This window comes from Falco biarmicus, chromosome 5 (genome assembly GCF_023638135.1).
Source record: "Falco biarmicus isolate bFalBia1 chromosome 5, bFalBia1.pri, whole genome shotgun sequence".
NCBI lineage: Eukaryota > Metazoa > Chordata > Aves > Falconiformes > Falconidae > Falco > Falco biarmicus.
Window position 1 is genome coordinate 862,780 of NC_079292.1, and position 12,489 is coordinate 875,268.

Below are 12,489 nucleotides of genomic sequence, written 5' to 3' on the forward strand. Positions count from 1 at the left end.
TAATTTCTTTTCTTACTGTGCCAAAGTGGAAAGTTAATTTCAAAGAATGAGAAAGTCCAACACAAGAGGAATTCTAGATCTACTTTAGCTTTAAGTAGAGATCTCAGTGAAAATATTACCAAATGCTTTCAAAGTAAAGTTCTTAACATCTTCTACTGGAGCTAGAGATGTGCAGAATAGCAGTAACTTAAGAAAGTATGCAATTAAAAAAACCCTTCCCAGTAAAAGCTACTATTTCTTGTAGTTCCTCTGACTGACCCCTACTTCTAATTTCACAATTTTATATTTTTGTATCTTTTCCCATCACTGCAAAATAAACTTCAAGACTCAACTAAGTAAAAGCTGTAAGTGAACTAACATAGATTTGCTGAAGAAATAGATGTTGAATACATACACCTTAAACAGGCACACACGTTTGTGTCCCCCAAACTTATACACAGACTACAACAGTATGTAAAAACTAAATGGCCAGTTAATACCCAGAATAACCCCTGTAAGTAATAAAAGATATATTATACTATAGAAAGTGCAGAGCTTTCAAAGTAGTATCACAGTACTGCTGCTTTCAACAAAGCAGAAATTATATTGCACCACACAAAATAGGAAAGTAACAAACACTGGGAAGAACTCTTCCCTGACAGAGCACCAAAAGGGATATTCAGAAATATCTGGCTAAAACTACAAATTAATATTAATCTTGGCCATGACCTCCAATTCAAAAGCAAGTCTCCATGACACAGAGCTCCATATCCAGTACCAGGCTTTCACACCACTCATGTCTACCACCTATTTGCTACCATCAGATGTTGCAGTACTTCCCAAGCCCTCCCAATGCTTGTGTAATCTCACCACCAAATAACCAGTGCCGGTTCCCCATGATTCCCACCCTCCAGATGACACAGACCACTACATCACATCTCCCACCTTTCTGAAGCACAGCATTTCTACAGCTTCACCCCATGTCGCCACAGCCTTACCGCTCTCCTGCCCCACACCATCACCACCCTACAGATCTCACACACCCCAATGCTTTCTAAAGCCAGACGCACAGGACAGTGCTTCCCCAACCATACCCCAAAATCCAGCCTTCCAGCAACACACCACCTTCCCACTGACTCCTACTCTAGTACCCTGAGCCATGCTGACTCCAGCCACTGCACATTTTCCTCCCCTCCAAACAGCGCTACCCCATATCCAGTAAGGCACCACCTCACCACACAGGACAGACACCTCCAATCCACCAACCAGCCACTCCTCAGCAGGGTGTTTCGATCCACTCACATGCTGGGCATCACGGCCAGCTGGGAGGCAGTAAGAATCAGACCAGCCAAGGTGGCCAGCAGAAGATAACTAAGAGCAGAGCACCAGAAGATGAGGGAGAGATGCAGATGGAGAGGTAAAAGAGAAGAAAGAGAGACCAGGAAAAGAGAGGGAGAGAGAAATGACAGTAGACAAGTGATTTTACCTGGCCATAAACCATCCAGAATTAACCATTAATTGATGGTTAAATTAGGGACCACAAGCCTTGGCTCCTCCCCTACGGACTGTAGGATGAAAGTCAAAAGGGCTTCCTAAGGGCTTCCATCTCCCTACATCTTTAACAATAATAATTCCTCATACTTTTCTAAGCTTCAGGAAAAGATCAAGTATTTGAAAAAAAAGAAACTCAAAAGACTGTGACACCTCAACAGAAGGAAGTGCAAGCTCTTTTTTTAAGTGGCAAAAGAAAAAAGAAGAGAGGAAGGAGAGTGATAAAAGGCATTTTCTTTCAAAGAAAGAAATTCTAAAAACTACAAGAGAAACATCTCAGATTTTACCATTAAATTGTGCTAATTATTTGAACAGGATCTAGCATCTCGTTAATCCCACAAGACCTGTAATTCAGGTAGTTAAAAGACAGTACTGTTTTATATATCCTGAAGATGTGAAGGGAGACCAAAATGGAAAGAAAATTAAAAAATCAGAAAAAATATAAAATCAGAAAAAATACTCTAGCTTAGAATGCTACAGTTGATGCTTAAGTGCTTCAAACTGATACACTAAACAAATATATAAATTTTCCATTTACAACACAGCATCTGCTAATTATAAGACTAAGTCATTGTCTAATAATTTTTTGATTACACTGTACAAAAAGAGCAGTAGTGACAAATATGCACAATAAACCTCAGGATGATTCTGAATGTTTGATAGTTCATCCCTCCCACAACCTAATTTTGGAAGCTGAAATTTGAATACCATTAAATCAAAGGAGAAACAGCTGGCAAGATACCATATGGAACACCGGCTACTAGCTCAAAGACTGATGGGATGCTCCTCACTGCATCCTGCAGCACAGTGTGGAAATACCGAAGCCAGCTCAAGTACAGAAAATAATCTAGCAATGTTACATGAGCTTCATGAGAACTATTTCATCATTCCTCCTAAAAACCAATAAAATACAGAGTAAGTTGCTACGGCAGCAAAATGCTTCTAGTATCTGAATTACGTTAGGTTTCTGCATATCGCACCATGTATGGCTTTCAGAAAGTTCACAGGGCCAATAATATTCTTTTAGGACGTGAACTGTAATTCAAACTATGCTTTATTGTAGTTGCAACATCTTCCAAATGCTAAATACGTATCTGCTACCTGTGAAGGCATTTTACATAAACAAAAACCAGTAAGAAATTAATTGCTTCATAAAAAAATTGTTGCCCAAAAGAACACGTTATAACCATAGAATTTTCATGTTATTAAATACTTTTACCTGGAGAAGTCATATGAAAAAAATTAAAGTACAAATGAGTTCTGTCCACACCATTTCTCAATTCAAATCAGGAAGTAGACAGCAAGAACCACAGTAAAAAGTTTTGGGGATTTATTTGTTTTTTAAGTCACACACTAGTGTGAGTCACAAGTACAAGCTAAAAATTCCTCTAAAAGTAACTACAAAGGACTCACCAAGTTCATTGAGACTCTGGGCAGCTTTTGTTATCTCTCTGCTTCCTCCTTGCAGTTGTCCTTGAAGTCTCTTACTGAGATACAAGATGCGTATTATCCTCCGCAGCAAGTCACAGGCAGCCTGCAGAGAAATCATAGCATTAGGGGATATTATCAGTACATTATGATCACATTATTAAGCCTAAAATACAGAAATATTTTAACCAAAAAAATGAAGTTTAGAACACTTAAATCCTCTTGTTCAGGATTTTTTAACATGACTTTAGGCAATATAAATCAATACTTTCTAAAGCTGGTAATTATGTTCACAGGGCTACTGAGACTATATCATCATTACTAGTAAAAAACAAACAAAAAACTCAGAACCCTACGGCAGAGACACAGTCTACTTCTATCTAGAAGCAAGCTTTATTTTACATTGCACATCTCTCCTCAATATTCCCCCGCTCTGTAAGCTTTAGTAAAATTAAGAAGTTGGCCTTGTCAATTAAGCCTTGCTTACTGATCCAAAATAAGCAAAATGACAGCACTTACTTCAGAGGACAATAAAAATTAAAGGTTAAATCGTTATTACAAACATTGACTTTTATGATAGGAATATATTTTAAAACTCATTTTCAGCAAAACTTTCATAAGGCCCATCACCTTCATTCAGTCAACTGTTCCCATTCTTTCATAGTTTATTAAAATACACAGCATTCTTGGCTAAAAATTAAGATGATTGCGTATGTAAATTTTAAGTAAACATATTTGTGCATATTTTCATCAGCACCGATTTAGAAAAAAAGGGCACTGCTGATATATGAATCAAACATAGTAGTTTCATAATTTTTCACTCAACTAAGATCTTCAAACACGTCTTCTCCTTCTACACAGTAAATAACAGACACAGAGAAACAGCAAGAGATACATCAAGTGCAGAGTTCCTCTAGGTTGGACAGGGTCAGTGAGGCTAGGAGATACACGCTACAGGAGCAGCAACATTCTGGAGTGGGTAACATCTAAACCAGAGTTCAGAAACCTGATTCAAGAGAAGGTAAAAAAGTATGTGGATTTCAGCATAGTCATAGGTACAGTCCAATCATCTGCAATCAAATTAACAAGAGGTAAATGAGAAATTTGGAACAGGTAAAACGTAGTTGTTCTGAGGTATTTTTCCTGGTACTGAAGGCAAAGCTGCCTGAAGTATTTACCTTATGGATATCAAAATTAAAGTTACTTTAAAAAATTATTTAGTATCTGACAGTCTTTGACCCCCTTTTTTAGGCTCAAGTTAATGTCTTGAAAACAAATGTCATAGTGCACATGAAAATATGTACAAGTGAGTAATTTCAACCAATATTCAGTGGACTGCACAACTTGTCAGTCTCTTCCCTATACCAGCACAAACCAGCATCAACACAAATATTTACAGCTTAATTTTGTTAAACACCTAGGCATACAGTAAGGAAAAATTAGAGAAAGCCCCACTGAGGCAAATCAAAAGCACAATTACTCTTACTGCTTTTGGCTCTGTATCACATAGTCTGAAGTGCAAGTTTCCTAAGTATTCTATGACAACTTAACCACGTGATTTCTGTTACCATTAGTGAGAACCAAGTGAGGCTTATCCTACTTTGAGAGATTAACGCATTAGCTTTTATTAATTCATTTCTTTAATTGGAAAATTCTTGATCCACAGATCACTTTCATATCTGTAAACTGATTTTCTGCAAGATGAATCAAAAATAGCTTTTTATATAGTGCACTGTGCTTCACCAAGTAAGAGGGCACAGTATTACTACTTTGCTTTCAAATTTAATTACTCTCTAATCCAATTGTGTACTCCTGGCTAATGTTTTTCCCTAGGAATTCAACTTCGGTTATCTTCTGGCTATCTTTTACTTTACATGCCAAAAGATTCTTTTTCATTGAATTGTTGCTCATTATCTCCTGTTCCAAGAAACAATCTTTTAAAAGGACTATCAAACTGAGTAAGAGCTGGGAAAAGTTACATTTAGATACAAGAGCAAAAAAAGTTTTAACTTCTGGCCCTATGAATTAGAAGGAGAAGAAAAATCCAAAGACATGAAGATACAGTCTTAACTTCACAGTGATTGTTACTGCATTGTGCCCTTGACAAAGATTGTGTTTCACCCAAGTATTTCCATTTATGTGAGTTGTTCAACTTACTAAAACTCGCAGTCACTGTAAAAGAATGCAATATGAGGACCATAGATAAAATTTTTTATTTCCATTATAATAGTGGAATTGTTCACAGATGCTAGATCCGCTAACCTGCCCACCTGCATAACAAAGTTTGAACTAATTCAGTAAACATTCCCTTTGTGAGTGGATAGAGTATGCTTTTCTAAAGAAGATGCTTTCATCCAAGAAGGAATTAATTCCACTGTTCAAGCAGGAATTAATTTGGAAAAGGCCAGTGGCCTCAGTTAGTCCTGGTGATTTTAGTAAAGATAAAAATAAAACCCCATTTTTCTCAAGATTACATGTTAGTTACCTTCTGAAATTTAAAGCAACATATCAACACGAACAGACATTATTGCTACAATTCGAGCAATCAAAAAGCCTCTTACTTTTAATCTCAAGTTAATTTTTAGAAATTACTGAAAGAAGACATAATTAGAAAGAGAGGACTACTTGAAAATGTGCCAGTGCATAGCTCATATATGCAATTGCATCTAACTGTCAGATCACAATGTAATTGGAGGTATATATAACAGAAGCCTGAAGAAAGATGAGAGTCCTCTATGTTCAAATTACATTAGTTAGTTAGTAGGGCCAGGATGAAATCTGCTACTACTAGCACCAGGATGAAATCTGCTACTGGTGAATATTTTAAAGAGAGAACAACTTTAAAATACAGAATTACTACTTTTCAAAAAGGTTTTAAAAATTTGGCTATTATAAAGACTATAAGGATTTTTAAACACCGATATACCTAAAATTAAGAAAACATGTGGAATCACAGAGCTGCACAGAAAGTAAAGAGAACATGTAGAAACACAGAGCTGTACAGAAAATACTCCTCTGAAGGACAAACACTCTGTCTACATATTTCCTCTGTTAACTATTCCCATTTAGCTTGTGATCTACCATGGAAAGACTCAGAAGAGGACAGTATGATTTAAAGTAAGAAGTAAGCTTTGTGAGTCTGCTGCTCCCTTGGGATACCATGAAGCTCTAAGAGCAGAGCAAGACATAATATACACAAGCACACGGCAGAGATTTAGAATTCACGACTAGATTTGGAGTTTGACAATGAATCTGCAGCGAGAATGTTTATGAAAAAGCCAGACTATATTAAAAACAATTAATGATGGCAAAATCCAGCTTTATGCAAGCCAAATATTCCTTCAGTTTGTGAGCAGTCCCACAGCAGTCAATGGAGAAGCATTAAAATAATACCATCATGAATACAAGGGGCCCTTAAACACCACATGTTCAGCAAAACATACCTGCCAACCCTACAGATTTTGACAGAAGGCAACCTCTTTTATCATCTACCTTTTTCTATTATTCTACCAACTGTACATCACCTGATAAAACGAGCAAGTCTGTAAGTGTGCCATGCCACAAGTCCTGCATTTGGGACCAATATCACACACAAAGCCCTGTCACCGCCAGGAAGTGAACTATTTGCTGTGCTGTTGTTGCTCTTCTTCCCCGAACAAACAAGTCAGCCAGCTAAAGAGACACCACAGCAGTGCCCCTTGGGGAAGCAGATCTCAAAGGCCTATGGACTCAACTTGCCTTAAGTCCAGCTGCATTTCATAATTATGGTGTCCTGACCCTCGACTCCTCCCAGCAGCATAGTGCAACATAAAGCACTCACTACGTATCTGCAACACCAGACAGCAGCTCTCGTGCCAAGGATGGACTCTCACTAGCAGAGCTGGAATCACTGTACCTCTCTACACTGAGATAAGTAAGTGGATTTGGATGCTAGGAAGTGCACCTCTTTCTTCTGACTTAGAGCAAGAAAAGCCAGATATTACAAACTCGCTGGCAGAGGCTGAGTAACGCTGACCCTAGATGGATGCTGCTTTCTCACCTCAGGAAAATACATGTAACCCTGCTACAGCAAAGAGTAAGCAAGAGCACCCAAGAAACATTTCCTAAGTTCAGGGACTCATTCCTCTCTGAAGTCCTCTTGCAGTTTGACTTTGTGTAAGATCAGGGCAGAAATTATATTAATCTTTAGCCCCAAATTCCCACAACCCTTTCCACAGCTGCAACATACGTAAGAGAACAAAAAAAAATCTGCACATGACCTGCCAACAGGGAAGTCAGAGAAGTTTTGCCCAGTGGCAAAAGCAGTAACAGCTGGAGTTGAAAAGAACAAGAGAAGCAGCTGGACAAACTGGCTGAACTTCACTGCTACTGGAAGTAATGCAGAAAATAGTAAGTTCAGCTGAGAGACTAGTGCAGCTGCTCCACCAGCCCCCAGACTAGAAACTGCATGACCATTTGCAGCTTCATCTACTCTACTGTACAACAGCAGTCACCCACAGATGGCAATCTACTTGAGTGCATATCCACAGCTCAAATTTCAGCTACTAAAAGGTAAGTTCCTAGTTCTGCGAAGCTAAGGTAAAGTTGTGAAGACAAAGAGTTCAAACAACAACTGATTAAACATTTGTGGATTTGGAGTTGTGCTGCTTTTCAAACCATAAACTTAATAGAATGCAGCTACATGACTCCTGAAGATCTGTGGAGTAGTTTTCAACCATTATAAAATCAACAATGGAAGTGTTGCCATCGTTGTGATAAGCTCTCTCCCATTGCTATCCTCCAACAGAGATCTACATTCTCCTGTAGGCTTCGCTTATATTTAAAAGACAGGAAGAACTATGTACCTGAGCTTATAAAACTCCAGAACCACAATTGGTTCCATAAGTTGCATCTTTACTATTTTGAAAGAATTCCCAAACTCTTTACTAAACTGCAGCCAAGCACACGTTAACTTACATCTTCGATATAATGGCACCATAACATCAAATACCAAAATTACACAAACAGTAATGAGAATTTAATTAATCTGTACTCAAGATAACCCTTCAGTCTTCCCTCCACCTCTTCAAAAACTCACTTAGCTAGCGCAAAGGTCAGTTTCCATATTACTTAGCAACATGAAGCACTTCTCAGTAGCTCATGAAGACACACACAAATACTGATTTTCCTTGAGAAATACTGACAACGAACTACAGGCTACTGGACTATGAAAATTCCACCCATGCCTGACAACTGGGAAATAATACACATTCAGAAAGGGTTTTTTAAAGTCCATTTTGCATACAACTTACTTGAAGTTTTGCTAGCTGAGCTGTGCGAGACACTATTTTGTTGTAGGGGTCAACGATTTTAACTCTAATTCTGAAAATAAGAAGAGAATTTATTTATAGCAGTATTAATAAGTAACACGACAGAACAACTAAGAATTTCTACTTTCTAACCACATAATGAATGGCATACCTATCAACAGTACTCTGTAAAGCACCAATTCTCGTCTGCATCATTTGGAGGACACCTGCAAAATAAAGCAGATTTTTTACATGGAACAGTTATCAATTACAGAAAAAATTATTCTTCAAATCATAGTAACTACTTCTGACTAGCATAAAAAAAAAAATCCCCCTTTACAACAAAGCATTCAAACAGACTGAAATTAATAAAACACAGCATATTTGGAAATAAACTGAGCAGGTAGTAGATCACTTACTGAATGTTACGGAAAATTTATTGGTAGAGAACGCAAACCTACAGAAGAAATATCATTCAAATTCATCATACGTTAAGTTTCAAGTAATATTTAGAGTATGCTGCTTTCTAAAAGAATGATGATCAGGACTGCTGTTCAAAGGCATATAACCTGCTACAAACACCTGAACATGACATACAAAAAAGCACAACCTATTTAACACTATTTATTTAACGTAGTGACTAGACAGTTCAGAGAAATCAACAGACAAAGAGAACTGAGAAGATAACCAACTCCATTTCAAGGTTTTCTTCCTGTGCATAAGCATCTCTGGCAAAAAGTAAGGTATCAGTGTCATTGTGAGGTCATCTAATTTAGACTACAGAGCAAACTACATTAATCATGTTTGTTCCAGATTAGTTTGGCAAAACAGCACAAAGAAAGCCCACAAGCACGCTTGTTCTTAAATTGCAAAGTAGGCAAGGGTAGCAGTCATTTGTGCAAATATGGAATCAGCCTGATGAGAATTTAATAAAGTTATAAAAATCCAGGCCTATGGAATTATTTTTGTTCCAGTTATTGTTAGCATTCTCGAACATACTACAGTTTTGTAAAGCCCTGTTTACAAGCATGTCATCATCAAATTGGATAAAACTGAAATATGATAGAGTAAGATAGAAGACCAACAAAACTACTGCTAATGGTTTTATTCAGCTTGTCCAGTAGTGGGACTGTATCTCATATATTTTATATAAATATGCAAACTCCCATCTTCTCTATATTTCAGAACTATTAACCTAGTTAGTAACAGACTCAGGAGTTCTCAGACCTTTATACATGGAATGGTAGGCATGCAATTCTCACGCATCAGAGGACGAAGATATCGGATATGGTGGAAAGCTGGCAAAATAGGCTGAACTTTCTACTCCACATTGCAATAATGTGGGAGGGCCAGTAGCATGACATTGCTGCATCCATGACTGTGACATTGCTATAAAGCATACAGCAGTCCTTTTGCCAGAAGGTAGAATTAGGATGAGTGAGAAAGCAATCTACCCTCTCCCATCTTCTGTGTAAGATATGGGATGGCTACTATTTAGCCTACCTTGAACTAACAGGTAGCTCAAGGTATCTACTGAGCTACCTATAGACAGAAAAGAGCATGTATAACAGATCAGTGTACCATTAAAAAAAGTTCACAGACCTAAAAAAAAAAAAAAAAAGCACTCTACAAGCTGGGTATATAGATTTGAAACGTTTAATGGGATTCACTTTCACACATCCAAATCATTGTATATGCTGTGAATTAACTCCATAATCTTCACTGGCTAACTTTCTTGATAAAAATACCAAGAGCTACGCGATTCTGACTTCATAATGAAAATTTCTGTTGACATCCATCTTTTCTTTTTCTTATGAATCTTCATTCAGTGTTTCTTCTACAGTGACCATGTATCACGTGTAGCAGAAGCAGGGCAGACAGAAGAAAGTTTTACAAAACTTAAAACATCCTATTTGTGTGCACAGACTTTTGATTTTTCTGGCAGCTGCAGACTGAAGTTTCTACTGATGTCTCCAGTACCAAACACTTTTCAGGATTAGAATCTCTGCATGCCCTTCTTCCCTCACACACAGAAAAGGTCTCTTAAAGAGCATCACCCTAAGTAAATAGAGAAATTTGAACAAATTTGAGGTGAAATAGATTTTATCTTTACTTTGGGTTAGTAGCTGTAAAACACACCCTATTTGCCACATCTGCCTTACAGAAATGTTTTATAACTGAATAGTTGTCTTGAAGTACTTCATTCTTTCCTCAGAGCAATTTTAGGAAGGAAGGCCTTCAGAAACAACCATGATTTCAGAAAACACAATTCCCCTGAACACAAATTTCTGAAAATTGACTGGGAGCTATTTATCAGTCACAAGATTGACTTACTAGGAAAAAAATACCTCAGTGCAGTTAAGATTTTGTGTTAAAGCCTCTTTGGTTAAGATTTGCAAACTATGCAACAAATGCATATGCAACATGCACAAATTTGGTATTAATGGCAACAATTATCAGCTAATGTTGCAACAAAAATTAGGTTTATTTAGAAATATATATTAAAAGGTCAAAAAGACTCGGTTGCTAAGAACTGATTATTGAAACGCGTTTTCCTATGAAGTAGTTACTGCAGAGAAGTATCAGCCAAATCTTCTCCCTGGAGCTCCATCTACTGACATCGAAAAAAAGCAGCCACAAGTTACTTACTCCTCAGAAGACAGATTTGTAGGCTGAACATTAGGGGCCAAAGTTGGCAATAACTGACATTCTCTGCAGATGTTAGAAGTGCTCCCTCCATTGTAAGAAGGAACAAGCATAATATAACAGCATTTACCTTCCAGGGATTCAATTCCAGTTGCTTGGGCCAACAGGTCTTCATGCCTTGCAACAACCTTAACGAAAAACAGAGTAGAGAAATCAGCACAGAAGAATGGGGATGTGTGCCTGAAAGGATGATTATTAATACATCATCATCATCCCTACATTAGCCAGACACAGGAAAAAGCAGACACACCTTAAAAATGAAAGGGCTTTCAGAGGACATTTTAATTCACAAAAGCAGCAAGGTCAGAATAAGAGGGTCTGTAACTGCAGCACAGCTAACATTAATTAAAGCCAGGACAGCAATCACATTTCAACACACCTTCACATATAACCATAATTGTAAATGCAAGCTTATTAATCACACAGTAATAATGTATATGTATATTCACATTTTTAATATTTTCTTTTCTATTTTTGACATTCAGAAACTAGTTCCCAAAGAATATCAAAACTGGGGCAAAGGAAAGAAGGAAGCAGGTTTTGAAACTCCACATAAACTTTGTTCTCACTGCAAAGTCCGCTGTGGATTTATGGTGTCTGCATAGATTTTACCAAAAAGCCTTCTACCATCCAACCTCAGAAATCTTTCTGAAGGTGTGTTAACATAGATTATATTATATCTGCCCAGGTAAGCCTTGGAGCCTAGGCTACTACTCTCCAGCCCAGGCTGAAAGGATGCAAGTTAAATCACTCGCTATCTTCTCACAGTTGTCATCCTAAAACACAGGCATTTCTGATAGCTGGAGATGCTCATTTGGAAAGAGCCAGGGAACTTCCTTACAAAGAAGAGCGGAACCTCCATCTATACAGAGACTGGCTGCAGAAACTGAAAATGAAGTGAGTGTATGGCTTTTTGGTGGGACTATTAAGAATGGGCTTGACTAAGTATCAGATTCACTACTAGTTTTGCTGTAAGTTGTACCTTTAGTTAACTGCTTGCAAAATACACTGGGAAATTTCAGAAGCAACAAGATCCTAAGATTACTAAGCTTTTCACTAGTTGGTATCAACCATCCCTGAATAACAGGTATGCTTTAAACTTACTTGTAAATGAAGCTCTTTATCCAACTGACTAATACCTTGGGCAAGTTTTGCCAGTTGCTCAGCTATCACAGCCTGATGGATAGACTGGGAAGTGTAGGCTTTCACATCAAAGTCTTCTCTGAAGAAGTCAGCGTAACATTCTGAAAAAAATTTAGATTTTATCTTCATACTTCAGAGCAGTTAAAAAATATTTATGAACCTAAAGCATACAGTTCTCTCTCTGACCTTCAATTTCTCCAAACGTAACAGTGTGTGTTCTCTGTATCATGTAATACAAATGTGACACCAACGTGGGAAGAGACCACAATCAAGAGAAACAAGTTTCGAGGTGATGCCTGTGTTTGGGTTGAGTTTTTTTGTACGTGGTGATAAAGACTCGTGTTCCTTTATTGCCCACAGCCTTTTCTTGCGCAGAATACACTAAAGAGTGTAA

At 37.6% G+C, this 12,489-nt stretch overlaps 1 protein-coding gene across 1 annotated transcript in view; it reads right to left on the reverse strand.

Annotated features, from left to right (window-relative positions):
• COG5 (component of oligomeric golgi complex 5) overlaps positions 1 to 12,489 on the reverse strand; it is a 183,358-nt gene that overhangs the window by 170,086 nt on the left and 783 nt on the right. The window contains exons 2-6 of the mRNA XM_056340299.1: positions 12,057 to 12,196; positions 11,023 to 11,080; positions 8,419 to 8,473; positions 8,250 to 8,319; positions 2,944 to 3,064 (exon numbers count right to left, since the gene is read on the reverse strand). Coding sequence (XP_056196274.1) covers positions 2,944 to 3,064; positions 8,250 to 8,319; positions 8,419 to 8,473; positions 11,023 to 11,080; positions 12,057 to 12,196 — 444 coding nt within the window. The remainder of the gene's footprint in view (positions 1 to 2,943; positions 3,065 to 8,249; positions 8,320 to 8,418; positions 8,474 to 11,022; positions 11,081 to 12,056; positions 12,197 to 12,489) is intronic.